This window comes from Phragmites australis, chromosome 4 (genome assembly GCF_958298935.1).
Source record: "Phragmites australis chromosome 4, lpPhrAust1.1, whole genome shotgun sequence".
Lineage (NCBI taxonomy): Eukaryota > Viridiplantae > Streptophyta > Magnoliopsida > Poales > Poaceae > Phragmites > Phragmites australis.
Genome location: NC_084924.1, coordinates 15,608,167 through 15,625,646, shown reverse-complemented (window position 1 = coordinate 15,625,646; position 17,480 = coordinate 15,608,167). Strand labels below are relative to the sequence as shown.

General features: G+C 42.9%; 1 protein-coding gene across 4 annotated transcripts; it reads left to right on the top strand.

The window, feature by feature from the left end:
- Positions 1–369: 369 nt before the first annotated feature.
- On the top strand, positions 370–8,705 carry LOC133915809 (protein NETWORKED 1A-like). 4 transcript variants are annotated; one of them, XM_062359137.1, is made up of 7 exons: positions 370–904; positions 1,034–1,120; positions 2,167–2,399; positions 3,500–3,847; positions 3,925–5,246; positions 5,320–7,092; positions 7,366–8,705. In XM_062359137.1, exons 3-7 carry the CDS (start codon positions 2,297–2,299, stop codon positions 8,431–8,433), a joined length of 4,614 nt encoding a protein of 1,537 aa, XP_062215121.1. In that variant the 5' UTR covers positions 370–904; positions 1,034–1,120; positions 2,167–2,296; the 3' UTR covers positions 8,434–8,705. The 4 variants fall into 4 exon arrangements, with proteins under 4 accessions (XP_062215121.1, XP_062215118.1, XP_062215120.1 ...); XM_062359134.1 differs by having other exon boundaries at positions 1,019–1,120; XM_062359136.1 differs by lacking the exon at positions 1,034–1,120.
- Positions 8,706–17,480: the final 8,775 nt, after the last annotated feature.

Sequence of the window (17,480 nt, the reverse complement as noted above, 5' to 3'; positions counted from 1 at the left end):
ACTTTGTTAAAATAACATCTAAAAGATAGAGTACTTTGATTTTTTTTTATATTCTACTCATTTTAATTCATTCTAATTTTTTAATTTTTTGCACGGAAGGACAACATTAGCGTCGCCAAAATAACATTGAAAAATAGAGCACTTTGAATTTTTTTATATTCTACCCATCTTAATCTATTCTAATTTTCTTTTCTGTGTTTTTGGTGCACGGAAGGGTAAGTATGCTCTGGGCTCAACAGCAAGGTGACCGATTCTGTATAGCAGCAGTGACAGCCCACAAACAACAACAGCGTCAGGCACTGGTGACAGGCAAAGATACTCTCAAAAAAAAAAAGGTCCTCCTTCCTTCCTCTCAAAAAAAAAAAAAGCAAAGAAATCATCGCGCCGCCCGTCGCCGTCGGTCACCAACCCCACGCAGAGACAAGAACAATGCTGCTGCGCCGCGCGAACCAAATCCTGTCAATAACTCACCAAATAGAAAATCTTTTCTCCGCCCTGAATCGAGCTCTTGCGCCCCAAACTTTGTCCTTGCTTTCCGGATTTAATAGGAGCGAAGAAACCCACGGTTAAATCGCCATCACCACACCACCCGCCACTCCCCCTCTCCGAACCGATCCCCGGGGTCACACCCTTAGCTGCCTCTTGCGCAACCGCATTTGCTCCGACAGCGAGGCGAGGGAGGGATCCAGGGAAAAGAGGAGTCTTGATGAATGCTGCTAGATAGCTCCACTGCAATTGCGCACGCTCGTGTGGTGGTGGTGGTGCTGTGAGTTTCTACAGGGGTGTTGGTGGGAGATGGCGCCGTAGCAGTGGGATGGGGGGCAGCTGGATCTCTCCTGGGTTGCAGCTGCCGTCACCAATCTCACTGCAAGATTGACTCCCCTCGCTTTTGCCTTGTTGATTGGTATGTATGAGCCGTTTCTTTCATTTCGTCGAGTTTAGTTTTTCATCTCTCCCTGTCTCATGATTTTCGTCGTGGCCTACTTTGATGGTGTTATCCTCCCTTTGCTGCTGCAAGATTGCCTTTTAGCAGATCTTTTTGGGGCCTGTCTCTTCATCATCGCTGTGTTGATAGCTTCCTCACCCAATTGGAATCGTTTTTCTACAAAGATTGCGCGTGGTAAATATATCTCATTAAATTCAATGGCTTCCTCTTCCGTCGTTTTAGGATCACAGTTTCCTGATAAATTTTCAGTTCGTGGTTTTGGGGCTCATCAAAAGTTGCTCTTTTCTCTTCCCGCTTTGATCAAGTGATGAAGTAATCGAGCAATTAATGTGGTTTATTTCCTGCTGTTCTGGAATTCCACCTGCATTTTGTGGGGGCAATCGGGAGCTGGGAAGTGGTTGGGAGCATCTTTTATTTTGGGTTGTTGGGTTTTCTTGTCACTGCCCACCCTTTTCCCTGTCATTCCTTTATTATTATTGCTCGATGCTCCATTCCCTAGCTCTGCAAGCAACCTCCATCTGCTCTTGTTTGTTTTGGTTCAGAACAGTTGAGTGAGATTTTCGAGCAATTGGTGAGGGAACTTGAGCTTCTGATTTCCTCAACTTCTGGAATAGCCTACTTATTGCATTTTTTTTTTTTGGTTTGCTTATCTTTCACTGTGTGAACAAATTTTCGGTTCTCCTTCAATTTTTTTTTCCTTTTTTCCAATCCTTGTCTCCTCTGTCTCTGTTGAATTATGAAGCGGTAGATTGTTCTTCAGAATTCAGATGATTGCTCTAGGCGTTCATTCTCAGCTGTATTTATGTCTTGACACTGCACCCCTCCAATTCTGTGATTGAAACAATTGTTGCACAATTTTTTGAGTTTTGCTGCTCTGATGTATGGTTTCTTGCTTTCATCTTCACTCTTGGTTTGTTTCATAAGGGACGCAAAAACAAAACCCATATTTGTAATTGGGTTTTATGTCTTCAAAAATTGATTCATCATGTAGAAAGTTTAGATGTTATTGCTGTGTATTGTGGTGCCTTGGGTGGTTATTGGTTAAGAAGAAATACTGAAGCTGCAGTATTGATCTTCAGCCATGGCTTATTGTGTATAAGTGAATCTGAAAATAGGAGAGAGAATGATACTTTGTGTACTTTGTTGTTCGTTTCATCATGCTAAGTATACTTAGTTTTCTGCTTGATGCTAAGAGTTTGAGGGCTTTTATTATATTGCAGGTATTTGACTGGTGTTAGATTGTGATTGCTTCTTGTTCCTTTTGCCCTTCACTGGTCGTGGAATTACAAAGAATCAATCTGTTATTCGTCAGAAGTTAAGAACATCTCTTCTCTTTGGCTTGTTGGCACAATGGCAACGACATCGCCAACCAATACAAGACGCAAGTACTCATGGTGGTGGGACAGTCATATCTGCCCAAAGAACTCGAAATGGCTAAAAGAAAATCTTTCAGGTAAATTATTTCGAAGTATTTGTGGGAATTTCCTTAGGAACTGAGTATGCCTATGTGGTTTCTTACATTAGAATTGTAATCAATTCTGAATCGAGAATCGAACAGACAGAAAGTTTAAAGTTGAATTCCACATCCAGCTTTATGGGAGTTTAATCTACATATATGCATAATTTAAATTTCTGGGATAATTTATGAAATTATAAGTGATCTTAATTCTGTAGATTGGCTGTTATTGGTGAAATTATACATATTTCAAATTCAAAATTTTAAAAACACGATTTTTTTGTATGTATTTTGAAGCATAGAAATATTATTTTGCATTTAAAGCATTCACAACTATGAAATATAAAATTTCTTCTCACTGTATGCAGCATTTGATAAAAAGGATACGCAACCTCAATCACTTTGTGCTTATTGGCAATTTGGCATCACTGTATGTGGTTCCAAGGATAAATGTCAGAAGTAATTTTTGATTTTTTTAATGATAAAATGTAATTTTTTAGGTGCTCCTACATAATATGATCTGAAAATGACTTGCACTGTGATGGTACCTGTATAAAACTAAAAGTCATAAGAGTATTGAGGAAGCACGTGGACCTCTTTAATGCTGGCATATGACATTACAACTTAGGTCTTCAGCCGGCACTTATGTCTTGGTTTAGAACTTCAGGTGGGTACTGTAATGAATGACCACCTTATAGTTATAGTCTGATATCACTTATTTCATACTAGTTTTAGACTTACGATTGAGCAGAATCAGTCTAGTAGTTGAGCACTGTGATAGACAAATGAACTTCAGCTCCAGAGCAGTGCACCGCATTCATATACGATTTGTTATCACTATGTTAGAAAATTCACTGAGACTTAAGCTAAAAGAGCTACTGCTCTAGGCTGTTTGGTCTCACATGAAGCTTGCCTATCTTAGATAGTTAAAATGAGAGTACAGTTTCTGAATGGATCTATCTGGGGAACTAATCAGTAGTAATAGTTTGGGCTTATATCATGTCTGCTTATAGCATGATGCTTCAGTTTCAGAATTGCCAGCATTTTTTTTTTAGTTTGTAAAGAGCTCATGTTTCTTGAATGCTTGATAAATACAGATATGGATAGCAAAATCAAGCTGATGATCAGGATCATTGAAGAAGATGCTGAATCATTTGCAAAAAGAGCAGAAATGTACTACCGAAGGCGACCTGAGCTGATGACCTTACTTGAGGAATTGTACCGTGCGTACCGAGCTTTAGCAGAAAGATATGATCATGCAGCAGGGGAACTCCGACAGGCACATCGAAAGATAGCAGAAGCATTTCCTGATCAGGTTCTAATGGACTTGGATGATGACCTCCCAGTTGACACTGCTTCCGTTGAAACTGACATGGAGAATCCAGATATGACTCCATATTTCCTCTCTTTCATCAATGCTAGCGATTCTAAAGCGCGTGCTAAAGGTAAGCCTGCAAGGATTTGCAATCACAAATATAATATTGGAAATATAATCCATGTGAAACAAATTTTGCTCTTGCAGATGACCAAGATTATGAGAGGCTGCATAAAGAACTTGCAAGCTTATCAGAGGAAAACCAAGACCTCAAGGACAGGATCTCATCCATGTTAGAGCAGAGCAACAAGGCTGAGTGTGAAATCCTTCGCCTCAAGGAATCCCTTGCACAACAAGAAGCAGAGAAGGAAGCTTCAGTTTCACTATGCCAACAATCAACTGCCAGATTACAAAACCTCAAGTCTGAAATATTGCATACCCAGGAGAAGTTCAACAGGCTGAAAGAGGAGATGCAAACTGGGCCGCAGCCTTTGGGCAAAGCAGATGAACGTTTCCTTCTACTTGAAAGAGCTAACCAGAACTTGCACTTGGAGCTAGATAATCTGAAACTTTTGTTGAAACAGAAGCATGATGAGCTAAATGAGAAGCAAACCGAGTTGGAAAAGCTTAATATCTCTACAGAAGAAGAGCATCTCAAGCGTATGCAAGCAGAAATGACACAGCTCTCTTTGGAAAAGCAATTATTACTGGCACAAGACAGACTGAGGCATTTGGCTCTTGAGAAGCAGAGTGAAGTAAGCAAGGTAATGGACGTCGAAACAAGCAAAGTCATGCTTCAGAAAGAATTGGAGAAGATTCTTGAAGAGAACCAAAAATTGAATGATCAAAGTCACTCTTCTTCAGCAGTGATAATTCGTCTGCAGGATGAGATAATTTCCATGAAGAATGTGCAACGGAAACTTGAGGAAGAGGTTTATCGACATGTGGAGGAAAAAAAGACACTTCAACATGAGCTTTCTCACCTTAAAGAGGATAGATGTGACTTGGAGAGGAAACACTTTTCAATCAAGGAGCAAATACAATCTGTGAACTTGAATGTGGAATCACTACAAGCACTTGCACAAGAATTGAGAGATGGCAATGTTGAGCTGAAAGATATTATCAAGAACCATGAGAGCATTGAACTTCTGCATATTGACAGCTTGAGACAGCTGGAGAGGATGTCGGCGATGAATGCACATTTAGAGAAGTCTTTGACAGCTGCGACCACCGAGCTTGAGGGGTTGAGGCAGAACAAGGTGGCACTAGAAGAATCATGCATGCACCTCAAATCCAAGATTCACACTCATCAGTCTGAGCGAGCTGTGCTTGTTGCACAGATTGAGTCAATTTCTCAGACCATGGAAGAGCTACTGGAGAAGAATATTTTCTTGGAGAATTCATTATCTGACGCTAATGCTGAGCTTGAGAGTTTTAGGAGTAAGTTGAAAGAACTGAAAGAATCTTCAGAGGCACTCCACAATCAGAATTCTACACTTCAATCTGAGAAGAGAACTCTTCTCCGCCAGGTATGCTGTCTGAAAATTACTATTTTCCAAAATAATTTGGTTTACCTTCTTAGTAATAACATGGTTATTTCAGGTTGACACCATCACTGTCACTCTGCTGAATTTGGAAAGGCAATACAAAGAACTAGAAAGGCAACACTCAGATCTGCAGAAGGAGAAGGACTTAGTGCTTGATGAAGTGATCAAGCTACAGGAACAGATCAGGTTTGAGAGAAAGGAGCATGAAGGCCTTGCGCACTCAAGCAACACTCGATTCGATGCTCTACAGAAGAAGATTAGCCTACTTCTAGAAGAGGGCAGGAATAGAGAGGTGCAGCTTGGAGATGAGGAGCTCAAGATTGTCAAAGCTCAGATAGAGATATTTGTCTTGCAGCAGTGTTTGAACGACATGGCAGAAATTAATTCTGATATCTCAGAACAATTGCAAATGAAGAAAAAAATATGCAAGGTCCAGGAGAGGAAAATGGACAACTTATCACAGCATAATCAGAAACTAACTGAAGGGATTGATTCAGTGGTGAGAGCATTACATTTGGATCGTAAGTATGAATCCTTGGACCAAATGAAGCTTGAAATCATTGTGCAGCTCATCTTGAATGAGATCAGCTGCCTGCTGAGTACCATATCCGATGCCCAGGATGTGAAGCAGAATGAGCTTGTTGAGAAATCACTTGTTACACTTCTGGAGCATTTTGGACAAGAGGTTGCTGCCTTGAGGTCGGAGAGGAACATCTTGAAGCAAGATCAGCAGGCAAAGAATGATGAACTGCTCCAACTGCAGAGAGAAAAGGAGGAACTTATGAAGATAAGTGATGAGTTCTTGGAAGAGGTGGAGGCTCGTAACCACAAAGTGGACGAGCTAAAGGCTGAGGCGAAGTTCTTAGTTGGAAGGCTGTCAGAACTGCAAGAGTCTAGGAGGTCACTGCAAAGTGAGATCACCAAGCTGTTAGAAGCTAACTCGTTGCTGTCAAATGAACTAAATGACTCCATCGAGGAACAAAAGATGTTTGAACATGATTTCAGCAATCTCGTTACTGAAGCAGTCAGCAAAGATATCCTCAGTGTGATCTTTAGAAGCCTTCATGAAGAGAGGACGTTACAACTGAAGACTTTGCATAATAATTTTGGCTGTCTGCAAACAGCAGGCAGTGAGCTTTATCAGGAGATCAAGATAATGAACAAGAAGCTTGGTGACCTAGAAACCGAGAACAATTACCTTGGCAAAGAACTCAGTAGAACCATGAGTGTTTATGATGGATCTATTGTGCAAACTGCTTCAGGAAAAGGGCATTCAGGGCGAAGAGATGCCAACCTTCTGAGTTCTGGCAGGAAAACCCAGCAAGATTATCATGTAAACATGGAGGTGGAACAACACAAAGAAGATGGCAATGCTGATTTTCAGGAATTGAATGAAATGCTACAGGAGGAGGTACGTGAGCTACAGAGTGAAGTGGAAATGCTTAGGAGCAAGGAGAAGGCTGTGTTTGACATCAAATCTTGTGATGAAGAGATCATGAAATTGCTGGCTAACATGCAAATGGCCATCATGAATGCTGCTCTGTTCAAGGAGAAAGTACTTGAGCTCATCATAACATGCGAGAGTTTTGAGGTAAGTGCCATGGTACAGAAGGAGGTTCTGAAGGAAGAAATCACTCGAAGAAACTCATATGTAGATGAGCTCAAGGACAAACTAAATGCTGTTGAGATTGAAAACAGAAGACTAAAGGTCAATCTAAATGGTGATTTCACGATGTTAGAACCATTGCAGACTGAAGTCAGTGCCCTGGAGAAACAAACCTTGTCCCTTGCGAATGATTGCTTGCAATCAAATAAGCTCAGGATGGAGGTATTCATTCCCTTCTCCTTGTTTTATTCAAGATCTAACAAGTTACTGATATAATATTATATTTTCCATTCTCTAACAAGTTAACACTTCTCCACAAGTGACTTACCACAGTAAACTTAGCTGTTGAACCAAGAGATCAAATATAATACTCTGTGATTGCAGGTTCTCTGGCAGTTCTAACTCCTAAATATATGGATGAGAAATCTGAAATGTATACTTGCGGTAACATTTTTTTTCCTTTCTGGAACTCATTACACTTGTTTCCTTTTTTAGGAAAATGCATTATCACCTCAACTTTTGAAGACCACCATGCGATCCAGTGGTGATGAAAATGCAATGAGGATGGTGAAGGATGTGGAGCTACAGAAATTGCATGGAACAATTAAAGCACTCCAGAGGGTGGTCACAGATACTGGGGTCCTTCTTGAACAAGAGAGGCTTGATTTCAATGCCAATTTGCAAGAAGCAAAGAAGCAGATTGAGGTTCTTAAGCTGAAGGAGATCTTGGATGATGATATAATTGAAATGAATTATGAACAAATGTTAAAAGACATACAACTTGACCTTATCCAAACTTCTTCAGGACGTAGAACTAGTCCATTTGGTCAGGAAAAGAAAAATGTAGCACAAGTGGATGACAAGATGGTCAACTTTCGTGGCATTGTTGGGCCGAACCATGGACATATGACTGATGACTTAAGACCACCGCAAAGTGAGTCATTTGAGAGAGACAACAATAAACAGATGCCTTCCGATCTAATGGTTGTGAAAGAGCTCAGCATCGACATGCAGGAGCTACCAAGGTCAATCACCACAGAGCCACACCAGGAGTGGAAGAACAAGGTCGTAGAAAGGTTGTCTTCTGACGCCCATAGGCTCAATGCCCTCCAATCTAGCATCCAAGAACTTAAAACAAATGCTGAAACATCTGAAGAGCTCGAACTCGAGAGCGTCAGACACCAAATAAGAGAGGCCGAGGGTACCATCATGCAGTTGATCGATACCAACAGTAAGTTATCCAAGAAGGCCGAGGAGTTCACACCCGCTGATGGTCTTGACGGGGAAAATATTGACTTGAGGAGCAGACATCAGCGTAAGATCTTGGAGCGCGCAAGGAAGATGTCCGAGAAGATTGGTAGGCTGGAGGTGGAAATGCATAAGGTCCAGCAGGCTTTGCTGAAATATGAGGAGGAGCAGAGTAGCAGAAAGACATCAAAAGCCCTGCAGCGACGCTCTAAAGTGCAGCTCGTAGAGTATCTCTATGGTCGAAGGCTGGACAGTCGCAAAAAACAGCGATGCTCGCCTTGTGGTTGCATGAGAGCGAAAACCATGGATGACTAACTCACCTTCACGCGGCTTCTTTTTTAAGGCACAAGGGAAGGCCAATCGTTTCAGCTTCAGAAATACATCAGGTCATCAGTTTGTTCATGTTCTTTTTAGGTAAATGAGTGGAAATATAAAGATTGTGAATGGTAGTCATTGATAATAACCATCTGTTATAAGTGACTTATTGCCTTGTAAAATTATTGCTAATATTTGTTGCTTGTAGCTTCTGATCATGTTCCATAGTTGGTCTAAAGTGAATCTTAAAGTGAAAGTTTTCCGTAAAACAATTGATTGAGTCTTGGAGGACATTATTATGCGAATTTGTGTACAAATAATAAAAATAAACTATTTGCTAATTTTGTTGTTACAAGGTTCTCTCCTGTGATCATACCCTGAATGTAACTAACATCTTACTGGCTTTGTCGGTGAGCTGCACTTGATAAATTGTTCGAACATTCAGATATTTTAACATGGTCTTCTCACGAGTAAACCCATCTTCCATCTCCTGATGCTGGACAGGAGTTGGTAGTCTTGCATCTCAGTTCGTAAACATCTCAGTTCGTAAATTCTCCGTCCCATTCCGTGCCTTTCTCAGCTTGAGCTAGCACGAGGTCCTCCATGAGTTTGGTAAAATTCTTGGTTGGTAGAGAGTAAGGAAGAAAAGAGAACTCTTGGTTGAGTTCTCTGACCTCAAGCCTAATTATGAGTTTGGTAAAATAAAAGCATTATCTGAAGATTTAAAGTCAAATTGTATGACAAACTGCTGTGTGTAGACCATACTTCACACAGCTTTTTGTGTTTTTTACTGTATCCTCGAGGTGCCAATTCTTTAATGTATGTGTTCCAGTATTCTGTAGTTACCCTGTCCAAAGGAGAACAGATCAACAGGCTCGTGTTTTTAGTTGGGGGGACGAGAGACCTGAGACTAGCCCAGTCTAATCTAGTCTGTGGGTGTCTGAAAGCATTTTTTAGAACATGTTGCGTTCTTGCAGTCTCACTTATTTCTCTTTTTTTTTCCTAGTGAGTTTCAGGCACTGACCACATCGCACCCAAATGTGCAAGTACATCCTATTGTTCCGCTTCTAAGCATGGTTTGTTGTAATGATCATGTGTTAATTTGGTGTGCATGTTCCTTCCTCCTCCTGACCACCCATGTAAATCAGGTGTGCCCTTCGGCTACAGTTAACAATGACACACTGCTTGTTCACAACTCTCTCTCTCTCTCTCTCTCTCTCTCTCTCTCTCTCTCTCTCTCTCCAGATGTGTGGTCCTGATTCGATTCATGCAGTATTTCTGCGAGGGCTACATGCCATCTGCTTGACCAAACTAAGGTCAAACTGCGTGCATGCACACTCTCTCACCCTGGTCAAATTCAGGCAACATGCATGCATGTTGATCAGGTCACTTGCTCTGAACTCTAAGAAACCTCGTGCAGAAACGATCAAATTCCTGGAGGACCCTTCCAAGAACACAAGTGCTATATTATGAAACGATCATATGGTGAGCTTTCCTCTCCGGCTAGACGGACCGGTGACATTGGATGTCACCATGTACCAAACAGATCGAAGACGACCCAAATTCTCCGATCGGTTTCTTTGTCTGCAATTCAAAGAGGAACGTGAAAGCTCAGTCTGATCAACTGTTCTGCACTTCGACCTTGCGTTGAAAGCTTCAAGCAAACCAAGTAAAATTTTGTTTTTAATATCTTTGGAGAGATTATGAAATGTTGCTTTGATAAATTATGGTAGTACTGTAGCAGGTGCATGGGAGTAAGTGAACAACCTGTCGGCGACAAGAGTAAAGGTTAAACTACCTTGGATAATAATAGTTGGAACTTGGGTGCAAAAGGAAGGGGTAAACACTGACCTTAAACCGCATTAATTTTGTAGTGCGAAGATTCGGATGTAGCAACGCAATCTCACCAGCTACCATTTCCCCTCACCTACCGGATTGGGCTAGGCTAGAGTTGTGACTGTCAAACACGAGAGAGAAGAGAGAGAGGGGGGTGCCAAAAGATGTGCCAACAAGAGGTAGGTAATAAGGCATCGGCGGACCTACATTAGGATAAGGGTGTACTTCGTACATCTATTTTTTTTCAAAAAAGTTGACTACACTTCATACGTAATAGTTGTAAATGTTAGTAGTTATTAAAATTTTAAAATTACGTAATGTATTTCAATCAGCATATCATCGATACTCTCCTGAGGCTTTTCTCATTAGTCAATACCGCATTCCACTATCTCAAAGCCTAATTGGCTCCGATGGTTCAAATTTTTTTTAGCTACGTAATAAGGAGGCCAATTTCCAACATTTGAAGATACACTTTCAGCATGTGTTCTCCTCTGACATTCCCATTTGTGTTCCTCTCTCTAAAGCACAGAGATCCTGACGATATCGATCTGTGCATAGCTAGTATATTGGTTCGTGAACTGTAGAGAGAGATCGGCATATGCAATGATTTCTCTGATACATGTGTGAGAATCAAGCCCAGATCGCTGTGAGTCTCACGGCAACGATCTTGGGATTGGTGGATGACATCAACGTCTTGTAATATCTCAATCTCGTCCTACAGGACAGGGATGGAGACTGGAGATGAACACGTCGATATGACCTCTCACCCGAATCCCACTTTCTGCTGCTACTCTGCCAGATTCTTCTATTGTCCTAGCAGTAGAAAATGCGCTTAATTAATCATGCATCGCTAAACTATATACACTGGCTTGCATGATGCATCAGCAGGGGAGAAAAAGGGAACTCAAAATGCATGAGGCAATGGGACCTGGTCCAATGCATGTGTGGGCAGTGTGGTATGGACCTTATTCATGGCAAGGCATGTGGCATGACCAGCAACGAAATTCAGAGATAAGTTAATGAAACTCATGGGTTAAAAAATATAAAATGTCATGTTGTGATCGTAGGGGTGCAAGGCTCACATACATTAGACAAGGATCATAGGGTTATCTTCGGGTTCATAGCCAACGCGGCCTGATCATTTTGGGGCTCGGGCCAGGCTAGGTCCGTTGTTGGGACTACCGGGGCGTCAATCCATCCTGGCAGGTTCAAAAAATATAATTTAAATAATTACATGTAAGATACATACACTTTATGAAAATTGAATATTTGTATTTATTATAAGATACAGAAAATATTTTACAAAGTAATAAATTCTAACATTCCTGGTCCTTTTCAGGTTTTGCCCCACCCTGGGATGTGTTGTTGCGGTGGGCCGGGCTTGGACATGCCTCTTCCAAGCCTGCTTCAAAGCTCGGTCATAAAATCCTTATCCAGTGAACACTCACTAAAAAATTGTTGTTAGGTTTTCAAAAGTTATTGAACTAGGTTACATAAATTATTGACATGTTTCATAAATTGTTGAACTAGGTTTCAAAATTGCTGCTAGGTTTTAAAAAGATTAGGATTCAGAAATTGTTGATAAATTTTCAAAAATTATTGGACTAGCAGTTTCATAAATTGTAGATGGGTTTCAAAATTGTTGCTAGGTTTTATATAAAAAAAGTTAGGTTACAAAAATTGTTGAACTAGGTTTCAAAATTATTGCTAATTTTTTTTTCAAAAATGTTAAACTAAGTTTCAGAAATTATTGACAGATTTTCAAAAATACTGAGGGCCGAAGTTGTTCACTAGATAAACGTTCACCAGATAGAGCCTCCCATCAAGGAGATTGCTAACTAGTGAACTTATCGTGTAAATGGCAATGTGAGAAGCAGTAAGTACATTCATGTTTAGGCCATCTCTAGTAACTACCTTAAATTTTTATCCTCAAAAATACTATTACAGCATCCCTTATTTTTTCATCTCCAACAGCTATCCTATTTCTTACCTTCTATTACTCTTTTCCTTCCTCCGGACCCACTGTCAGCCTCTATGAACAGTACTGCTACAGCATTACGGATGCTACAGTAGCCTCGGCAGATTTAGAACACCGTACTCTCTCTATGCAATACTGCAGCAGCACTGTAACACCGGATAGGGGATCTGCTGGAGATGAATTTCCAGTGCTACAGTACTTTACAGGGTATTGTAGCACTGGATACCTCCACTGCTGGAGATACCCTTACAATATCATCACCAACTTAATCCACTTACAATGGAGCCGTTAGACCTCTCTCACGAATAGCGCTCTGGCGACTCCACCTGCCATCCCGCAAAATCCACCAAAAAAATCCCCAGATCCAATCCAAATCCCCACCTCCCTCACCTTCTCTCCAACAGATCCACTCACCCCCGTCCTCCAGATCCATCTACGGTCAGCGGTCTTACAGAGCACAGCTGAATCAAGAGTTCTGTGTGTCCAAACAGAATGCATGCGGCAACCCGCAGGCTGGTCCGCTAAATCCACCGGAGAATGCAAGCGGTAAATCCATAGTTGTTGGTGTCGGATCCACCGAGCAGAGGTCATGGAGCAAGCAGATCAGAAGGCAAAGCTACGCAAAGGCAGTAAAGTGGGGGATCCGCCAGCCGGATCTCGCAGCTACTCATCTGCTGCCTTCATGTCAAGAGCTAAGTGTCATCAATGGAAGAGGTAATTCTGCGCCAACCTCGTCTCCCCCCTGTTCAGTCATGGGTGACAGAGAGCGTACAAACCCGGCAAAGTTTGCGGTTCATCTGAAGGTCAGGGGACAGAACACAGTTGATTGCATTATCAATAGCTCATCGAGCCTAACGCGCTCAGCAACTTCATCAAGATCTTTCATTCCGCCTGAGGTTCCTGCACGCCACAACACTTGTCAATGTCTTTCTTCTACAACCTGTGTCCGCCTAAGACTCCAGCTCTACCAACAGTCTTGACATGTCCAATCCACTTCAAGCTTTCAAGATGGAAGTAGCGATAGCACAAGGTATCAACAGGACAACTACATAAATCACTAGAGGCACCTACCAGTTCATAGCACCACCTCCGGCATAGCTGCCCCTTTTGCAGAAACCTCCACCACGGCGGAACTCAGAGCTAAAGCCAAATCAGTTAATGAGGCTGAATGGAGCACAGTTAAGCCAAGATTTTGGTGGAGAAGGGACAGAGTGCACTCAAAGCATCCATCATTTCATGGCTCACAGCGGATGACACAGAGCAAGCCAAGATCTGAGGCCTATCTAAGAAGAATAAAGGGAAAATGCCTGAACTGCCTTGCTCCAGACCACAGAGTAGCAGAGTGCCGTGACCCTACAAGATATTGGCTTGCACTAGTTTAGGCCACCGCTCCACTGTCTGCAAGCTGAGAGCTCCCACCCACAACCAAGTCTGCTCGCAACTCAGCTCAACCAAATCCCCGCCAAACTCACCATCTCTCCATCTCCTCCACCAAACCTGCTCCTGAGTCGATAGCCAGTTTCCCTAGAGACCTAGCAGCGCGCCCGGTAGAGGATTTTGCTGCAGTTTCAGCAACATGGGATGTCGAGCACCGCCGGGAGCACCTGCTCAGCAGGGCGGTTGTCTGTTGGCTCGTAGGCAACCGGCCCAACATAGAGACATACAGTCTTGGTGATGCCCTCTCTCAAGAGTTCAGAGTGAAGGTTCATGAGTGTAAGGTGGTGAAGCATCATCCCGAAGATTGTCTCATCATTTTCAACAGTTAGCGCACCAGAGATGAGGTTGTTCACGCGAACCGCCTGCCTTATCGCGGCCGTGACTTCAGATTTGCAGCTTGGAGCGAGAGGAAGTTTGCAGAGTCCACATCTTTCAATTTTCATGTTCGTCTTAGGATTGAAGGTCTACCGACGCACGCCTGGTTCGAGGAGGTGGCGACAGTTGTGATCGGCCGACGATGCACCATCCACTACGTCGAAGAGCAATCAAGGCACTGAGAGAGGACACAAACATACGATCTGTGGGCCTGGTGTAGCAACCCGAGCGAGGTCCCCAAGATCATATGGCTCACCATCACTGATGCTAACTACGAGCTCTTCTGCCCACGATGCAGATCAACTACAACCAACCTTTGGATGTCAAAAGGGGCCAGATGTACAGGTTATTTATACACCAAGAGGTGATTCAAGATCTTACCTTTCTTTCTGACAACCCTCCAGATCATCATCATAGCAATAGGCGCTGGGAGTGCACACTTAACTAGAAGTATGGTGTCCCTGATGGAGGAATGCAACTAGACCACGTCCCACTGACCAGGAGCTATTGCCACAGGGATGGGCCACCGAGATCGAGATGGCGACCTAGATTACGACCTCAGCATGCATGGTACTAGGCGGCACCGCAGTCGTTCCCTCTGGGCATGCCTCGTGCACTCCTACCGTGACACACGAGATTTTGTTCGCTGGTGCGATGATAGCCCCCATTACAACTGTTGTTGTGCTGCAGCTACACAAGGCTACATCACGGCGTCACGCAGCTTGGTGCTCCGAAGCAGGCACATCACCATCAAGAAAAAGTGGCGGTCGAGGGTCACTTTTGCTTCCCTGCTAGTCTCTGTACTTGGTAAACAGCAGAACCATCAGTCTCTTTTCAGCTCTGATGCTGATGATGCCAACTACATCCTACCTAGAGACTCAAGTTTCCACTTGCCGTATTTTCTGTTGACTATGACCCCATATTGTCTGAATTTGGCACTGATTTTTTCATAACAAGAGAACACGAGCAGTCACCTGCTCTGGCATGCCTGCTAACAGCGTCGCAGGTGCCCTCTCCAACACCAGTGGCCACGAGGCTCAACTCTGACTGTGACCTTCATCAGAATCTTGTGCAGGCTTCTGATGTACAAGAGTTCTTTGCCTCAGTGACCAACCCCATCAAAACACCCATAATGCAGTGCACGCTGACGCTTAACTCTCCCGTGCCATCTCAAATTGAGCTAAATTCCCTTAGCACGCCTAGAAGAAGTGATAGGCTAGTTAAGAAATCAGACCCTGGCAAAGATCTAGTTCGGTTGGCACAAGATGATTTAGCAAAAAAAAAAAAAAAAACTGGGGAGTATGTCTCCCTCTACAGGTTCTGGTTCTGAGAAGTTTAACTCTTTTGTGCAACGTTTTGCACAACCGCTCTCAATGGAAGCCATAGAACTGATCAAGGCCTTGGTGGACAGTGCAATGCAGCAGAAGAAGAAGGGTGGCCTATTCAGGATTGCGCCGGCGCTGACCTAGGCGGGCGAGTCCAACTCTATGTGAAAGATGCGCCACCTCCAGTTGTCTGTCGCATGTATTTGCTTGATGTGCCTCCTCTAGAAATTCTTCAGTGTTAGATCGGCTCCCGCCCCTCCTATTTCACTTCAGTCTATCGCCACTGTGTTTTATGTTCCCATGTTTGTTTTTTATCAGCCATGTCTGCTTCCATCGTGTTTCAACCTAGCCTGCTTGCAGCAATAAAGCTTGTTGTTGTCATGCTACTAGGTCTACATGTTAAAGATAGGGTGTTTAGGGAGGCACCTATCAGTGTCCATCCCACCTTCAGAATGCAATGCCATGTTGATCAATCCTTTATTCATGTCACAACTCCACTGTAACATATTATGCTAGAATGTGCGAGGTCTGAATGCCCTGGCCAAACGATCATCTATCAGAAGCCTTATTCAATCTCATGGGACCACAAATGTTTGTTTGCAAGAAACAAAAAATTCAGTCCTGGAACCCCCAGTTGCTAATGGAGGCACTAGGACCAGATTTCTCTGAAATTTTTTGTAGAGCTTCCCTCAATTGGCGCCAGTAGTGGTATCCTCATTGCCTACAACAAATTTCTTCTCTATGTCTGAACCGCACCTCTCTCAACACATAGTTTCTTCAACGATCACTATGTTAGCAGATAACAAATCTTGATCTCTAACATCAGTGTATGGTTTGCAAGGAGATAATGATAAAATTTCTTTCATCCAAGAAATCAGGCTGCTGAAGCCAACGATGAAGCGAGAGTGGCTTCTTGCTGGGGATTTCAACCTCATCTCCAGTGCGGCTAACAAATACAACTCTTGGCTTAACATCCCAAATGATGTGGTGTTTCAAAAGAGCGATAGATGATTTGGAGCTGAAAGACCTTAAATTGCATGGTCGACGTTTCACCTGGAGCAATGAGCAGAATGAGCCCACCCTCACAAGAATTGATCGCTTACTAGTGACACCCAATTGGGATGTGCTCTTTCCAGCATCTTACCTGCAGGCCTTATCATTAGGAGAGTCTGACCATGCGCCGTTATTTCTAACAGGTGAAGCAATGAAGCCAGCCAACACTCCTTTTCATTTCGAATCTTTCTGGCCATCTATGCCCGGTTTCATGGACACCATCAAAACAGCATGGTCATAGCCGGTCCTTGTCTCAGATGCCATTTTGCGTTTCCACGTCAAAATCAATAGAACGGCCAAAGCTATTAAAATATGAAAAAAAATGCATAGGAGACATCAAGCTCCGTATGGCGATAGCTCGCGAGGTGATTCTCTTGCTTGACGCGGCTCAAGAAGTTAGAGTTTTGTCCCTGGACGAGATGGACCTCAGGAAACTTTTGAGGCGCAGGCTGCAGGCGCTAGGGGCACTAGAGCGGATGAGAGCCAGGCAGCACTCAAGGTGCGCCCACGTCAAAAAAAAACAGATGCAAACACAAAGTTTTTTCACATCAAAGCAAATGGTAGGAGGTGCCAAAAATTCATTCAAACGCTGCAAATAGCTGACAGCCTAGTCTCTTCGCACCAAGATAAGGAAGCAATGATGCACAAATATTATGTCGATCAGCTAGGCACAAATGTCCCACGTGAACTCGCCATCAACTAGGATGCTTTGGGATATTAGTAGAGAGACCTCTCAAGCCTTGAAGCTCCTATTGATGAGCAAGAGCTGAGGGACACAATCACCTCCTTGCATCTAGAAAAAGCTCCTAGTCTGGATGGATACATCAGTCTGTTTTATAGAAAATGCTAGGACATAATAAAGGAAGACCTAATGCAAGCAATTCAGACTTTCTATTGGATGGGATTGGATAAGCTTCATTTGGTAAACAATGCAAACATAGTTCTCCTTCCCAAAAAGCTTGAGGCAGTGGCAGTCACCGACTACCGCGCAATAAGCCTTATAAGTAGCCTCGCAAAAATCATCTCCAAAATACTCACAAACC